Raw genomic sequence first — 18,178 nt, 5'->3', positions numbered from 1 at the left:
CCCTCCCCTTCCATTTTTACCCTCACACACCTCCTTCGACCATCCCTCCTCTTCTCTGAGAGGATAGATCATGCCCTGGGTTTCACCCAAACCTGGCACATCAATTCCCTGCTGGGCTAGGTGCATCCTCTTCCACTGAGGCCAGACATGGCAGCCCAAATAGGGGAAGGGGATCACAGGGACGGCACTGCGCCCTCCCCCTCGGTTGTTTGGGAGACCACATGAAGACCAATCTGCACATCTGCTATGTGTGTATAGGGGCCTAGGTCAAGCCCATGCTTGTTCTTCAGTCAGTGGTTCAGTCTCTGGGAGTCCCAAGGTTCTAGGTTAGTTGACGCTGTTGATCTTCTGGAGTCCTCAGATAAGAATTTGTTATTCGTCATAAAAAATTAAAATACTGCTTTTTCTAATTCTCTTTCCATCCCAACTCCTTTTTTCTTTAAAGATATATATTTTTTTTATTTTATGTGTTATAGGTAATTTGCCCTATGTATGTCTATGTATCATGTGTTGCTGCTGGTCACAGAAGCCAAGAAGAAGCCATAAAATCCCATGGTACTGTAGGTATAGATGGTTGTGAGGTGCCATGTGGGTGCTGGAATCGAACATGGATCCTCTGGAAGAGCAGCCAGTGCTCTTAACCACTGAGCCTCTCTATATCTCCAGTCCTAATTCTTAATCCTCCTGTTTTAGCCACCCAATTTCTAGATACTGACATGTGCTTTCATGTCTGACAAGACTTTCATAAGAAAATGCATACCAGAATCGTTTTTGTCCCTGTGGCTGATTAGTGTTTGTTTCTCAGTATAGCCTTGGCATTTTTGGAACTCACTCTATAGACCAGGGTGGCCTTGAGGTCAGAGAGTCCCTTGCCTCTTCTGCCTTTGCCTCTGCCTCCAGAGCACTGGGATAAAGCCTGGCAGAGACTTGTATTTATTTTCCATAATTTAGAATTATTCAAGTTTGGAAGTACAAATACTCAAGTGTAAATCTTTGAAAGGTTCTTTACCATGACCTGGCGGCCTTTATTATCTTAGTCACATCTATATTTGACTTCTTAGCTCTTAAGGGCTTTCAAAAGGTGGCACAGTCGGAGGTCAGTATTTTTCTTTGCTTTTCTTGAGGAATTCAAAACCATGGAACGCACAGAACTTTGCTTTGTATTTGCTGTTCTTAATAGACTCTGTCCTAAGAAAGCAACCTCAGGTTTGTTACAAGCAATGGCTGATGGAATTGTAATATGTTAACTAGACGAATAGCTTTGAGAACTACTATCCACATGGCTTCTGTCTTGCCAGGATACAATGCAACTGTCCTGGCCTATGGGCAGACTGGATCTGGAAAAACGTACTCAATGGGAGGTGCATACACTGCAGAGCAAGAACATGACTCGGCCATTGGCGTTATCCCCAGGGTAATACAACTGCTCTTCAAGGAAATTAATCAAAAGACTGACTTTGAATTTACTCTGAAAGTGTCTTACTTGGAGGTAAGTGATTTCTCTCCAGTTATTCTAAATTCAAGAGTATCTTTGAGAAGGAAAATACATCAAAATGAGATTTTTCTTGGCAGGACTCAAATCAGCAAATTGAATTTTTAGTAAATTGTGTTTTAATAAATTGATAACCAAAACTTTCTTGCTCAGTTGGATCTGAATGCTACCCAGATCTTAATTAGAATTATATACTTTATCTGAATATTGGAAGAATTGGCACTGTTGTACAAAAATATGATAGGAATTCATTAATTTTAGTTTGGCTTTTATTACTGATTCTCTGTGGAGTCTGCAGAAAAGTGCTCGATTTCACTTCACTGCTAAGTCTTGAATCATAATGCTGCTGCTGTTTCATGAAGAATGTTATTAAAAATCAGGCGAAATATTATGCTGTGTGTAAGTGGTGATAAAATGTATATTTATGTAACAGATACTTATTGAACATCTACTATGTGCCAAACCCTGATCTGGGTACTTAGATCATGTATTTGGGAGATATCAGTGGACTAACAGATTTTAAACACACTGACCTCATGAATTCTAGTTTACATCAGTACAAAATTGACTGTCCTACTTCATGACACCATAAGGCATAAGGCATATTTAGAGACTCTGGCTTCTGAGAAGCTAACTTATTGGTTCTACTCAAGTGACGCAGTGATATCTATACATGAGGAACTATGCTAAACTTACAAAGATTTTGCATGTAATCCAAAATTGTATGTAAGTTGTTCATCCTGATGTTGAATTGCATTGTTATCAGATATAAGAGATAAAATGAGAAGGGGAGTTAAAGATGATTACAATTACCCTTTATTTTAATGTTTTATTTTAAATTCTGTGTTCATATATATGTAGGTATGTACACATGAGTCCAGGTTCCTGAGGGAGCCAGAGGCATAGGATCCCCTGGAACTGGAGTTATAGGCAGTTGTAAGCTGCCAGTAATAGGTGCTGGGAATCAAATTTGGGTCCTCTATACAGTAGAGGACCGTTGAGCCATCTCTCCAACCCCACCACCCAGATCAGCCTACTTAGTTTTGATTAATCCAGCCATGGTCAAGGTAATTGAATATACAATGACTGGAGAAACTAGCATATTAAATAGTGACATCAGCAATAGCAGTGAAGAAGTGTAGTGCATATCACATATGAGACATTCTCATAATCATTTAAAGTTTTACTGTTTTATTGAAGTATTAGTTAACAACTCTTCTTTTCTCTCGCTTCCAACTTCCACCCCGTCTAAAGCTTACATTTTAATTGGTTAAATTGGTAAAAGTGATGCTGTTATGATACCCTTGAGGAAGTGAATTTTGGGTCTGAAGAGGTGTCTCCGTGGAGAAAAAGCACATGCTGTCCTGGAGAATTCCCAGATTTGGTTCTCCATGCTCTAGGGGATCAGATGCCCCTGGCCTCCATTGGCACCTGCATTCACATATGTATACCCACATATATACAAACATATACATAATTAAATAAATAATGCAAATCTTTTTTACAGCACTGAATTTGAACACCAAACATAACTTTGTGTGCTTGCTATTTCCAAGAGACTATCTTAAAAGCAATATTAATTTTGTTATATGAATATATCTCTATACAATATCAAATTCATACATTTAAAGTCCTTTTTCTTTCTCTTTCCCTTTATTCTTTCTTCTACCCCTTCTCTTTTTCCTCTCCCCTTTTCCATCTCCTCTGATCTTTCTTCCTTCTCTCCTACTGCCCTCTTTTCTTCTGCTTTCCTTCCCTCTAGTCTTCTCCTGTGTCCACCCATCTTGTCTTTATTCTCTCCCTTCCGCTCCCCTCCCCTCCCCTCCTCTCCCATCCCTTTAACTATCCTCCCTTCTCCTCGCCTTTGTTTTTTCTTTGCTTTTGTTGATTGCAATGCTAGGGTCTTGTGAATGGTAGGCAAGACCAGAGCTTTACCACAGAGTTATTCCATGCCCATTATAGCCTTTATAAGTAGTATCAAAAATTACCGATAATCTTGCAATTCACATAGAGATGGCCACTATTAACGTATTTTGTCATTTTCTTTCAACAATATCAGATATATAATGAAGAAATTTTGGACCTTCTATGTTCATCTCGTGAGAAATCTTCTCAAATATATATCCGGGAGGATCCTAAGGAAGGCATAAAGGTGTGTTTACCCTTCCTTCCTTTGTTTCTCTTTTCTTGTTCTTTTTTACTTCTCACTTTTTGATGTTATTGAAAATGTTGGTAACATGTTGCCCCTTGTCTTTACCACTGTGCTTTTGATGATTGCTAACATCCCAGTCTTTCAGGTTGTGTTTAGCACAAATTCCTTTAGTTAATCTAGATTTATCAGATGAGTGTTCTTATGGGAAGAAATCCAGTTTCATCATTTTCTTGCTATTTCTTAAAGCATGTAGCAGCAATTAAACATTAATTGTTTACAGGATTTTGAAACCAAGCTCTTTAGTATGGTAGCCACGTGCTACAAGTATAGTTAATTAAAATTGAGCAAGCCAAGCCTTAGGCACACTTGCCTCTTATCAAAAGACACCTTTCTGATTACTTTGTTGTCTACAACAGATGTGAAAGATAGCCAAAATCAAAGAAAATTCTACTGGATATCAAAGCCTTATAACTAAGTTTTATTTTTTTTCTAAAACATTTATTGGAAATTCTCTGCATTTACATTTCAGATGTTATCCCTTTCCCACAATTCCACCCTCCCCCACCTCAGCACCTTGGTGTTCTCCTACACTGGGAAAATTAGCCTTCGATAAAAATATGGCCTTTCCCCCCACTGATGTCAGAAAATGCTATTCTCTGCTGCATATGTACCTTGGGCCATGGGTCTTTCCATTTGAGCTCATTGGTTGGTATTTTAGTCCCTGGGAGCTGTGGTGGGCTTGGATAGTTGATAATTTTATTCTTCCTATGGGGTTGCAGACCCTTTCAACTCTTTCAGTCCTTTCTCTAGTTCCTTCATTGGGATCCTTGTCTGATGGTTAGCTGCAAGCATCCTCCTCTGTATCAGTAAGGCTCTGGTAGAGCTTCTGAGGAGTCATCCATATCAGGTTCTTGCCAGTAAGCACTTCTTGCCATCAGCAATAGTGCCTGGGTTTGGTGGCTGCATATGGGGTGGATCCCCAAGTGAGACAGTCTCTGAATGATCTTTTCTCCAATCCCTGTTTCTCCATTTGTTCCTTTATTTCCTCCCATGAATGTTTTGTTCTTCCTTCTAAGAAAGACTGAGGCATCCACTTTCTGGTCTTCCTTCTCTTTGAGCTTTATAAGTTCTGTGGATGGTTCCTTGGGTATTCCAAGCTTTTTGGACTAGTATCCACTTATAATTGAGTGGATACTATGAGTGTTCTTTTGTGATTGGGTTACCTCACTCAAGATGATAGCTTCAAGTTCCATCCATTTGCCTAGGAATTTCATGAAATCATTGATTTTAATAACTGAGTGAGTACTACACCATTGTGTGTATGTACCACAATTTCTGTATCTATTCCTCTGTTTAAGGACATCTGGGTTTTTTCCAGCTTCTGGCTATTATAAATAAGGCTGCTACGAACATTTGTGTGCATGCTTGTATTCATAGGCACATGTGTATGGGTGGAGCATCTTTGTGGTATATGCCCAAGAGTGGTATAGCTGGGTCCTCAAGTAGTACTATGTACAATTTTCTAAAGAATGCCAGACTGATTTCCAGAGTGGTATAACCAAGTTTAATCTCTGCAACCAATAAGATGGAAGTGGAGAACTGACCCCTACAAGTCATCTGACCTCTACACGTGTTCTTTGGCAGATGCATTGCAGTAGCAGCTAAGTGTGTGTGTACACATATGCTTGTACAGTAAATGAATTGTTAAAAAAGACTTTTTATAGTGAAGATAACTATAGCAGGAAAGTTAAATAAGCCTAGACCAGTCTGTCTGGGACAGAAAACTTGGTCTGGGAAATGAAAGGACATGTGTCAGAAAAAGATTATGAAACATCTTAGTTTCTCTCTATGCCCCAACCCCTACCAACAGTATGCAATTATGCAAACTTCTGATGAAACATTGTCCTGGCTACTCATAGTGGGTTTTTTATCTTTTGTATCTATCTTTCCAATTTTGTTGCTCCTGGAACTTCAGAGAGAATTTATTGTTGTATCTTCATCATCTAGTATTGGTGTTAGTAGTATGCTGGCATTTTAGGAAGGCTGACTGGAAATTAATTGAAAGGGAGAAAGACTAGGTTAATAGAGATGCAATTGGGGAAATCATTGCCTTGTTTTTCCACACAAGGTAATGTTGCTGTGGGTGTGGTTTAAAAAAAAAAACAAGGAAGTCATCAATTCCTAAGAATATCTGAGTTAGTGATGTATGGATATGAAGGAGTAGGAGGAACTGACAATGATTTAAAGTTTGAAGACATTGAGGATAGTTTTTAATAAACATGAAGCAGTAGGAAGGAGGCTTGGTATCAGTGAAAGCAAGATGAATTTGGTTTATAATGTACTGATTCTAACAGATAAGCAGGCAGCCACTAGAAATAAAGAAAGAGAAATTAGAGTCTCAGATACAGATTAGACTAAGATCATAGCATACTAAGGCTAGCAGGAAACTCATGAATTCCCTAGGCCTATCACCTGACCTCCAAACTCTTAAGAGAATGACTTCTGTAAATTCCCTTAGGTATTTAAAGTACTATGCCCAAAACTTGATGTTTGTGGTTTCCTAGATCCAGAAAGCCTGCCATACTGTTTCCTCTAAAAGAAAAACGAGTATAAAGTGGATTGCTGGCACAGGAGGAATTTGGAGCAAACAGAAATGCTGTAGCAATTGTGTTATACTTGATCTCTTTGGGGGCAAAAGTTGACTTTGACTTGGGACTCCTTAGAAACCAGCTAACTTTCAAGATCTAGAGACCTACTCTGACTCCAGTATTATCTATTACCCTGTTTTTGAACTTTGTAGGGAAGATTGGAGACCTTGCTTCTTAGACATCATCATAGAGTTTAAAAGTCCACCTTTTCACAACTCTCATGTAAACTGCTATTTTGCTAGAACAGGAAGGCATTTCTCACTTGCTAATCCCTATATTGATGTCAAGTATTAGAAGGAATTCAAGGAAGCTTTTTTTCCCTCTTGCAATTAGATTGTGGGACTGACAGAGAAGACTGTGCTAGTCGCCTTGGACACTGTTTCCTGTCTAGAGCAGGGCAACAACTCCAGGACTGTGGCCTCCACGGCTATGAACTCACAGTCATCTCGCTCTCATGCCATCTTTACCATCGCCATCGAACAAAGGAAGAAAAATGGCAAGTAAGTTAGAGTGTCACAATTGTGTTCTGTGGAGGCCAAACGCCAGGTGGCTGCCTAGGTTGATTTGACGTTCAAACTTTAGAATGATGAGCATTAATGACCACTGGAGCTACTTTTACTGTTTTGATCTAAAATGAGAGCTGGCCAATCAGCTCTGATATCTCAACTGCTCTTGAGCTTGTATATTGTTTTCACCAAGCCTTCCTGTTATTATCACAGAAATAGCAGTTTTCGTTCCAAGCTGCATCTTGTAGACCTTGCTGGATCAGAAAGACAGAAGAAGACCAAGGCTGGGGGAGATCGTCTGAAAGAGGGTAAGACATTTACAGTCAGCTCTCAAGGAAAACCCGCATGCTTTTGTTGCTATTGTTGGTATTTTGAAGGGACTCTTTCAGTTCATCTTCTAAGTGTCTACAGTTCAGATTTGAAATCACTTTCAAAAATAGTGAAAAATTATTCCTTTCCCTTGCACTGATTCACAAATTCAGGTGTGAAATTGTAATCTCCTCCTCAGTTGATTTACATCTGGTCCAATAAATTCTAGTTTTAATATATCTCTATCAACTTATAATTAAAATAGTCCAGTTTATTGTTCCGTGTACTCACTGTTCCTTTCAGATGTTGCCATGTGTAAACCTTATCAGCATGTTTTTTTTTATATCTTCGCTCGAGTCACATTACAGTAACCGAGAGATACGTATGAGTTATTCTTTGGCATCTGATTTTCGTTTCTGGATGAGTTTTATATATGCCCTTCTTGTTTTATATTCACACTTGGATTTTTAGCTTTCTTAATATACTTTTAAAGGTTCTTGCTTCCTTTTTTTTAGGTGTTTAGTTCTGAGTTGATTTTTGGGAAGAGATTTACATAATTGAAATACAATGTGTAAATCATATTGTATTTACAACTGTACATGTAAATGGATTTTGTATATTCAGAGTTGTGCAGACATCACCACAGCCTCATCTCAGAATATTTTGTCACCCCAAAGAGAAGCACCATAATCCACAGAGCTCACCCCTCATTCCCATCTATCTCTAGAGAAAACATAGGAGCTTTGGTGACTGATGTCTCTCACTTAGCATAAAGTCATGGAGCATGTTAATCAGTACCCCATCCTTTTATTGCTGAGCAATATTCAGTTGTATGGTTATATCACATTTTGTTCCTTTTATCAGTTGTCCAACGTTAGCTTTTGTATTATTCTCTGAACCTCTCTATAAGTTTTCATACAAACAAACTGGTTTTGTTTTGGTTTTGAGAAAGGGACTTTCTCTCTATTTGTGGCTCACCCAGAATTCAGTATGTAGCCCAGGCTGGGGTCTCATACGGATCCACCTACCTCTGTCTCTTGAGTGCTCGAGGTAAAGGAGTGCCACTGTGCCTGACCTAAGACAAACTATTATCTTGAGAACATACATAGGGATAGACTTGCTGGGTTATTGGTTAACTCCATTTTAACCTTTTTTTCTATAAAGACAATTCAGTCCTTTTAAAACTATACAATGAGTGGATTTTAGCATATTCATTAGGAGTTGTTTAACTGTCACCAAAATAAATTTTAGAATGTTTTTATTCTTCCTGGAAAGGAGCTGATACCCATTAGCAGTCACTCCCTTTTCTTTTCAGTGTCTGCTTCTGCCCTGGCAATAATGAATTCTCTCCTCTACACATTTCTCTTTTGAGCATCTCATGTAGAAAGTTTTATAGTATGTGCCCTGTTTTCATTAACTGATATTTTTAGAGCTAGTACCTAAGTTCTTGTGCATGCTAATCTTGAGCTATGGCCCTAGCCCTTCCTTCATTGACTGTTTTTCTTAAATCATGTTTTCATAATTCACCCATGTTATAGCATGTATCAATGTTTCATTCCTTTTTATTGAAATTTAATAATTGACTTTATAGAAATAACACCTTTTATTGATGCATTCTTTCTTTCAGTGGTTTCCAAGTTTTGTTTGTTTGTCTTTGTTTCTTTGGTTATTATGACTAATGATGCTAGTTTGTTGGTTTGTTTGTTTTTTTAATCAAGTATCATGTAGCCCAAGCTAGCCTTGAACTTACTATGTAACCAGTGCTAGTATTATAGGCATGTGTTACTACCATATTGGCTATGAATATTTATTTCTTTTTGGTATATATGAATAGAATTGCTATCCTGAAACTCACTATGTAGACCACAGTGGCCTTGAACTCACAAGGATCCTCTAGTTTCTGCCCCCTGAGGTCCGGGATTAAAGGCCTGCACCACTGTACTGGGTATTTAAGTCTTTTAAAAAATATTTCTTGAATTATTTTATATATATTTAGTATTCTATTTGCATGTATACTTTCATGCCAGAAGAAGGCATCATATCCTAATATAGATGGTTGTGAGCCACCATGTGGTTGCTGGGAAATGAACTCAGGACCTCTGGAAGAGCAGTCAGTGCTCTTAACCACTGAGCCATCTCTCTAGCCCATATTCATTTCTTTTTAATTCTAGCCCTACTAGTAGTTATGAAATAGTATCTCATTGTGGTTTTCATCTATATGATGAAAATTGCTTCACATACTCATTGACAACTTGTATATCCTCTTAGGGAAAATGACCATTTGTACCAGTTATGTTTGATTCATTTCAAATAATTTTTGCATGGAGGTTAAGATTATTTTCTTATTTCTAATATTGTTCGTGTGTATATCCAGTTATCAATTATCATTTGTTTGAAGACTGTTCTTTTTCCACTGAATTTTCTTGGCCCCGTAAGGAAGTACTTAGACTAGTCTCTTTGCTTTCACCAGCACCTCCCTGACTTGATTACTATACTTGGTGACTTTTAAAGTTGGCAAATGTGACACCTCCCAACATTTTTTTTCAAGATTTCATTGATTCTTTGAGGTTCCTGAAATTTCCAAGGCAATTTAGGGATCGACTTATTGATTTTTGCAAAGAAGCCAGCAGGAGATTTCATAGGTGTCATATCCAGTCAGCAGATCTATGTGGAGAGCTTTGCCTTCAGCAATGTTCAGTCTCAAACTTGTGAATGCTGTCTTGTTTTCTTTACTATCTTTTAATGAGCTTTACTTTTTTGAAGTATTACATTAATGGTTCTGTTAATTTCATTTCTAAGTATTCTTGTCAGAGCTATTAAAATGGAATTGTTTTGTTAATTTTATTTTAAAAGTGTTTATTGAGTTTAATAAGTTGATCTTGTATCCATTGACCTACCCAATTTGTTGGTTCTAATAGTTTGGTTAGATCTTTTGGGATGACTATAGGATTTGTGAAGAGAGAATTTTAACTTCTCTCATTACAATCTGGATGCTTTTCTTTCTTTCTTTATTTTTCTTTTCTACCTATTTGTCCTTGTAGAAGAAGCTTCAGTACATTATTTGGTAATAAGTGAATATTGTAGTGTTCTTTATCTTGAGAGAAAAAACAGTTTGTTTTTACATTGAGTTTATGTTTGCTGTGCATTTTTCATAAAAGCCTCCGCCCATGTTGAGGAAGCACCATGTCTGGTTGATGAGCATTGCTTTTATTGTGTATGGGTATTTGTCAAGAGCTTTTTATAATTTTTAACATTGTTTTTATGCTTGGATTTATTCCTAGTTTCTGGTGATGCTGTTTTAGTCGGTTTCAGTCCTGTAGCTTTCGTGAACTAACTCTGTACAGTTTGTATTCTCTCTAGTTTGACTTCACACCAGCTTAGTGATGGGCTAGTGACTAGTCTCATATCTCCTTAAATGTGTGGACTTGCAAATCTTCCATTATTTTCCAAGGACTTTGTGCATAGACCTTCTACACCCAGGCACCTTATAACTCTGCTTTAGCATTTATTCATTGCTTGAGCAAATCTCAAATCTTATATGTTTTTCATCAATTATTTTGCCAAATAGAATTGGATATTGTTAGGGTGATTTTTTTCCTCTCTTTCTAAGTTTACTGAGTTTTATTCTTACAAATAAATATCATATATGTTCAAAATAGTGCAATATTTTAATAATATAAATGTATTATGAAATGATTGGCACGGTCAAAGCTAATTAATATATCCATAGCTTTACAGTTTTAGTTGGTGTTCTATTGTAAACACCATAACCAAGGCAACTCTTATAAAAGAAATCATTTAGTTGGGGGCTTGCTTACAGTTTCAAAGACTTAGTCCATTATCACCATGGCAGACAGTTTGGTGGCAGGCAGGTATGGCACTGAAGAAGTAGCTGAGAGGTACATCCTAATCCACAAGCAGAGAGAGACTGGTTGACTCTGAGAGACTGGGCCTGGTATGGGTTGTTAGGACCTCACAGCCTACCCCAGTGACACATCCTCCATAAAGGCCACACTCCTAATTCATTCAAATATAAAAGATGACTAAAAAGATTAACAAAACGAAAAACGAAGCTGAAGCAAAAAGATTATAAATTCTAGGCCAGACCGGGCCCATAGTAAGACTTTAAGAATGGGGCTAGAGAGATATCTCAGAAGTTTAGAGAATTTGCTGAGCAAGCATGACCACAGTTTGGATCACAGCACTCTTGTAACAAACCAGAAATCTTGCTAATTCCTACAGTTCAGAACAGGGTGGAGACAGGAACACCATTGTGATTTGTAGGCTTCCGACCTACCAGAAAAAATGTGAGTCTCAGTCAGGTTCAGGTGAGACCCTGCCTCAAAAGAATAGGCATAAAACTATAGTGGAAGACACTCAATGTCATCTTCTGGCCTCCACGTTCACACATGCACAGATATTCAGATGCACAGATATATAAATAAATAAATCATTAAAAAATTAGGCTGACTTTAGTTGTAGCCAAAGAACACAGTTGTTCAGCATGCAGGAAAATGGAACCAATTGGAGATTATATTAAGCAAAATAAGTCAGTCAGAATAAAAATATGTTTTCTCTCATCATGGATTCAAGATTTTATACAGGCACATAAAATCTTTGTGTGTATGTGTGTGTGTCTGTGTGTGCATGCATATTAAAAGTAGAAAATCTGTATATGAGCCTATGGGGGCTATTTTATTTAAACCACCAAAATCTGCTCTCTGGCCCCAGAGGCGTGTAGCCCTGTCATAATACAAAAATGTATTAAGTCTAACTTCAAAAGTTTCTGTACACTGTTTAAAAGTTCAAAGTTTCTTCTGAGACTCATACAATCTTTTAACTGTAACCCCCTGTGAAATCAAAATCAAAAAGCAGATCACATACTTCCAACATACAATGGCACATTATCATTCCAAAAGGGAGGAAAGGAAGCATAGGGAGGAACTATTGAACCAAAGCAAGAAAGGCTGAAATCCATAAGAGCAAACTAAAAATTCTGCGTTTTTGCCAGATGTCAAAGCACTCTTCAGATCTTCAACTCTTTTCATCTGTGTTGATTATAACATACTTGCTTTTCTCTTGGGGGTGGTTCCATACCCTTTTAACAGCTCTTTTTGGCAAATATCCCACAACTCTTGCATCTTGAGCATCTTGGTGTCTCAGAGGCGATCCAGGCTTTGTCTTCACAGCTTCACATAATGGCCTCTCTGGTCCATTGATTTGCTTTGTAGTGCTGACAACTGAACTTGCACGTGCTAGACAAGTACTATACTACTGAGCTGTGTTCCTCAGCCTGGCATAATGTTTTTGAGGCTTATGTATATTCTTGCTTTGTTTAGTGATTGTCTCTTTGTATTTCTGAATAATGTTCTAGCCTTTAGCCTTTTATTAGACAATGATTTGAATTCCATTATCTTTTTTGATTATTTCAACTTTTAGCCATTATGAATAATGCTGTTCAGAACATTTGTGTGTGTGCCCTTTTGTGAACTCCAAGACATTCTTAGGAATATAAGAGGGTAAAATATGTGTTCATGTTGATTAGCAGTTATCTACCATACTTGGTACCATTTTATATCTCCAGTGTATGAGGGCTTCCACTTGTTCATGTCTTCACAATTCAGAATGCTTCATACATTGTAATAGGTGTCAAATTGTATATTCTCATAGTTTTAATTTTATTTTCTAGATGATGTTTGCTGGCTCCCTTTTAATATTCTTACTGTCTACTGGCTACTCTACTTTTTCTGAAGTGTCTCCTCAGATCTTTCTTGCCTTTTTCAGAATTTGAATTTTTTTTATCTTTTTGATGAGGTTTGTATTCTTGATATTTTCTGGGTTTAAGCAGGAAGTACTTAGGTTACAAATATTTTTTTCCAGATTGCAAGTTACCCGTTTTTTGTTTTGTTTTGTTTTGAGATAGGGGTTTGTTTTGTAGCTCAAGCTGACCTGGAACTCACTATGTAGCCTGAGATAGCCTTGAGCTGTGGATCTTCCTGTCTTTGCCCCTGACTGGTAGATTATAGTGGGTCCCATCACACTGGGTTCCTGACTATTTTGTTTTGCATTTTTATATGTGTGCATAAGTTTGTGTATATGTGCATGCTCACAAGCACATGCCAAGATCGACATGTAAAGGTCAGAGGATAACTTGTGGAGCTGTTTCTCTTACTATGTGGGTCCTGGGGATCATACTCAGGCAAGCACCTTTACCCACCAAACCATGTTATTGACCATTGTGTCTTTGGTTTTTTGAGACAGGGTTTCTCTGTGTGGCCCTGGTTGTCCTGGAACTCTCTCTATAGACCAGGCTGACCTCAAACTCAAAGATCTACCTGCCTCTGCCTCCAAGTGCTAGAATTAAAGGTTTGTGCCAACACCACTCAGCTGAATCATACCTGTTTTAATGATGTCTTTTGTTAAACAAAACACAGGGAGGTGGTTTAATCCGTCAATTTTTTTCTTTAATAACATACTGTTTTTGATGTCTTATCTATTAAATCTTTGCCTACTACAAAATTATTAAGTGTGTTCCTACCTGGTTTTATGGACTTAGTTTGAATTTAATTCTCCAATGTGTCTTAAATTACTTTTTGCTTATAAAATGAGATAGGAACTGAGGAACATTTTTCCTTTACATGATATCCTGTTGTTTATTAAAAAGGAGTTCCTTTTAAAGAACATTTTTACTCCTAAGTATGTCCTGGAGTGAAATTAAAACATCTTCACAAAAGAGCATGCACACATGTTCTGAAGAGCATTATTCATTAGGCAGGGAATGTAGCTCAGTGGTAGAATGCTCACCTAGCATGCACAAGGCCCTATATTCAGTCCTCACTACAAAAAAAAAAAAAAAAAAAAAAAAAAAAAAAAAAAAAAAAAAACCTTTGAAAGAAGGATTTATTTCTAGACTGTTCTGTAGTATGGATCGATTGTTTTTGAGTGCATCTTTAAAGAGTCAGGTGTTTACTGTGTTTTACTCTGGAACGGCAAGTTTCCCTGTCTTTTATTTTGCCAGAATTGCTTTCTGATAATTTTAGAATGATATAGTCAAGTCATGGAAATTGGAATTCAATTAATAAATTAAGGAAAATTAGGGTAAATTTTACAGCTGTCTTGATACAATTTATTTTATTTATTTACATGCCTTTGTTGATGTTTTCTATGTCTGTCTGGGAAAATATTTCTCTCCAAATCTTGGTCTTGAACCTACCTACCTCCTTGCGTCATTGCTTTCTTCGCTTCTTTCATCTACCAGTTGAGTTTCAGAGATTGTCTCAGTGGTATCCACTGTCCGTCCATTGGTCCTTCCTCCCTCCCTCCCTCCCTCCCTCCCTTCCTCCCTCCCTCCCTTTCTTTCTCCCTTCCTTCCTTCTCTCCCTCCCCATGGCTGGTTAAGAACTCACTCTGCAAACCAAGCTGCTCTTGAACTCAGGGCCACCTGCCTCTACCCTGTCTCCTGAGTGATGTCACATTATTTTCAGTTAAACACTTTGGACTTTCCATTTCATTCTGCCTCACTTCTTTTGTTAACTTCATTAGGGTTATGCTGGATGGTGCCAGTGATAATTGGCATTCTTCTTTTTTTAATACTCCAGCCAGAAAGTTCTCAGTGCTTCACTGTTAGCTATCTACTGTACATTTATAGAATATAGCCATTATCAAATTAAGAAAGTAATCTTTAATTGCTCATTTGCACTTTTAAATTATTATTTTTTTTATGTTTCATAAAATAAATGTGTCCTGCTTGAATGACTGTGTACTGCATATGTGCCTGGTTCCCCCACAGGTCAGAAGAGAGAGTTATAAGTCACAATTTAGGTGCTAGGAATGGGATCTGGGTCCTCTGGAAGAGCAGCCAGTGTTTCTAATCACTGAACCACCTCTCCAGCCCTAGTTGTATATTTTAAAATAAAAAATGAGTATTAAATAGTCATAATAGACATACCATATTCCCAACATGTAGGAAGTAGAAGCCAGAGGCTCATGAGTTCAGGGCCATCTTCAGCTACATAGTGAGTTGGAGGCCAGCCTGGACTATATATATGAAATAGATATATAGGAGAAGTATCCTTTTTCTTATACTCTGTTTATAGAATTCTAAAAAATAGATTTTCTATAATGTACTTAATTGACCATGAGAGGATATGTTTTCTCTCTGCTGATGGATTTAATGTGTTAGTTATTATATCTTAGAACTTTTGCCAATCTAGCCATGTGAGAAAGTGCCTATAACATTTTTGGTATACATGCTTTCTCATCTAATAGTAGTTTGAATATAAAATGATTTGGAAAACTTTTATTTTTGTTTTAATACCATTTATAAAATATTTGAATTATTTTCAAATGTGCTTTTGATGATTTGATTTTCAATATGTTGATTTAATTTTGCCAATTTGTGTTTTCAGAAAATTATTCATTTTCTGTAGCTTTTCAAATTTGTTGACATAATATTGTAAATAGGCTTACTTTATATTTTAATTTCTCTCAGATTTTGTGCTTTGTTTTAGTTTGTACATCTTCCTTTTCTGTGTGACATTTGAGAGATTGGTTGACTAGCTTTCTGTTTTTATTTTTATTCTTTCACTTTGTGCTTCGGTTGTTGGATTTTCTACTCCTTGTATGGATTTTTGGGTTGATTTATTTATTTATTTTATGTATATAAGTACACTGTGGCTGTCTTCAGACACACCAGAAGAGGGCATCAGATCCTGTTAAAGAAGGTTGTGAGCCACCATGTGGTTGCTCTAAATTGAACTCAGGACCTCTGGAAGGGCAGTCAGTGCTCTTAACCACTGAGCTATCTCTCCAGCCCCAACAGGGTGCTTTATAGAATGTTTTACAAGCATGTACAAAAGTGGTATGGGTGATGTGATGACTCCCCTCGATATGTGAAGCAATTTTAATGGTGATTAATATGTGACCAGTCTTGTTTCATCTGTATCCTACCTACTTTCTTTCTCTGATAGCATTTTGGTGAGGTAGGCAGATTTGGGGCCATTGATGGAAAATATTCTTAAGTGAATCCCAGATGTCTTGTTTCACTTTCGTGTGTATATGTAAAAAATAAGAACTCTTTAAAAGACTCTTGTCTAAAATGCCTTGATTAAATTGCCTCCAATTTTATTTGAATAATAATATAAATAAGACCAATACTTTGTTGTTATTTGATAGGCTCTTGGTTTTGTTTCCTGTTTGAGACAGGTTCTCACCGTTAAGACCAGGCTGGCCTCAATTCATGCTCCTTCTTAACTCCTACTTACTGTCCCTGTCACCAGACTGCAGTTGCAGTTATGAGGTGCCATATTCTGATTTCTAGATCATTTAAAATCTGTAGATACCTTCTCTACCCCTTCTTCCCCTCACATTCTTGGGAACTTATTGACTGAAGAATTCAGATTGTCCTACAGATTCCCCAGTCTGAATCTCACTGTTTGTGTGTATTTGAAGGGCTTTATCTTGCCTTGTCATTGATCTACTACTTTTACTTGCCTCATTTATAAAACTTATTTTCTGAGATATGGTGATTCAACAAATTCATTGTTAGAAACTAGTAGAAGTCCTAGTAACTGGTAGCCTCATTATAACTATTAAATTTTTGTGTGTCTAATAAAATGATGTCTAATAAACAACAAAGTATGCTATAATATTTTTGTAGTTTGTCAGTTACATTAATACTGCAGAGTTTGGTAGGTGCTTGTTAGCATTTGAAGTAGTTTTGAGTGTAGAAGAGGGTCTTATGGGGGTAGCTTCTACCAGTGGAATTTTGTCAATTTCCATTCTCAAAGATACGTCTTCCTCTGTTAGGATTCACTTTCTACCTGTTGTAAAATACGAAAGTTGTTAGACTCCTCCATAATACCTGCAGAGAGGGTGGGTACAGCCCGTCTGAGTATTGCTACATGCAGTATTATGGACATTGGGGAAAGCAGACGTATCTAAATGGCTGATTTGATTTTTGAGGCAAAGAAGGTAATAAAAATCTGCAGTTGAGTCCTAAATAAAGTGAAAGGTGCTAAGAACTGAAAGAAAGGCAGGAATGAAGCACAGCCATATGTCACATAATCACAACAGTGGGCCACATGCACAACTTCAGATCCAGAAGATTGTATCTCCTAGAACTATTGTTGTCATCTCAGTTTATGTGTGATGTTTACAACAATAATCAACTTACCTAATGTGCTTGTTCTTGCAATGCCTCCTGCTGCCAAGTGACTAGTAGAAAAAAGACCACAGAGGAAAAACTTTTGAATATGATTTGGAGTATATCAGATTTGGAATACATATTAGAAAAAGTCCTGGAGGAGGTAGTTAATTCTGGATATTAGAAACATCTGGGCTAGAGACATATATTTGAAAACTATGAAACTAGATAATGAGAAAGCAACACTACATAATAGCGAGGAACACATACTTTTTCAGGCCAAGAGTAAACTAGTCAAATAAGATATCATCGAGGAGTCAGAGATTGGTGTGATGCACAGAAGCCCAGGTATGGGTTTTCACCCGAAAGGGATTGTCATTTGTGGCAAATGCTTCATTGTTCTTACATAATGAAAGCTGAGAAAAGGATAGATTTTCCCACTGAGGTTTTCAAGGGATTTTGCCAAAGCAGTCTAAGGAATTAAGTCAGGTTACATTGGATTAAGGGACAGATTTAACTACTATTGTAAGTGTGGGCTGTCACATTTGTCTTTTTCATTGATTTCACTATTTGTGTACTTTTTAGCAACATGTACTGATTTTCTGCTAATTTCTAAACTTAACATAAATGGCTTCATTATGTATGTGTGTTCCGTAACTATTTTCTTCAACATTATGTTCTTGAAATTCATCCATTCGGAAATATATTTGTGTTCCAATACAATTTTTATTAATTGCAGTCTTGAAGTTTCTTGATATGAAATTGGTAAAAAGAAAATTACCTCTGCCAATATTTATTAGTATTATTTCTCTTGCCTTTTTTATTTATGAGTAAGAGGGGTGTCAAAGAATATACCCCAGGTTTATGAAGTTGTTCTTCTCATGGGAATGTAGCTTCTAGATTAAATTGGAATTGTTTTAATATTTT

The 18,178-nt window shown here is 37.1% G+C and overlaps 1 protein-coding gene across 1 annotated transcript in view; it reads left to right on the top strand.

Annotated features, from left to right (window-relative positions):
- Window positions 1-1,279: 1,279 nt before the first annotated feature.
- LOC308416180 (chromosome-associated kinesin KIF4-like) overlaps window positions 1,280-18,178 on the top strand; it is a gene marked incomplete at its 5' end in the record, with an annotated part of 75,365 nt that continues 58,466 nt past the window's right edge. Inside the window, 4 exon segments of the mRNA XM_080942608.1 lie at window positions 1,280-1,489; window positions 3,552-3,644; window positions 6,626-6,792; window positions 7,012-7,106. Of these exon segments, the coding sequence (XP_080798734.1) occupies window positions 1,280-1,489; window positions 3,552-3,644; window positions 6,626-6,792; window positions 7,012-7,106 (565 nt within the window).

The sequence above is a fragment of the Micromys minutus genome (assembly GCF_963924665.1).
Source record: "Micromys minutus genome assembly, contig: SCAFFOLD_252, whole genome shotgun sequence".
Lineage (NCBI taxonomy): Eukaryota > Metazoa > Chordata > Mammalia > Rodentia > Muridae > Micromys > Micromys minutus.
Note: the sequence above shows the minus strand (reverse complement) of the source record. Positions and strands in the feature narration are given on the sequence as shown.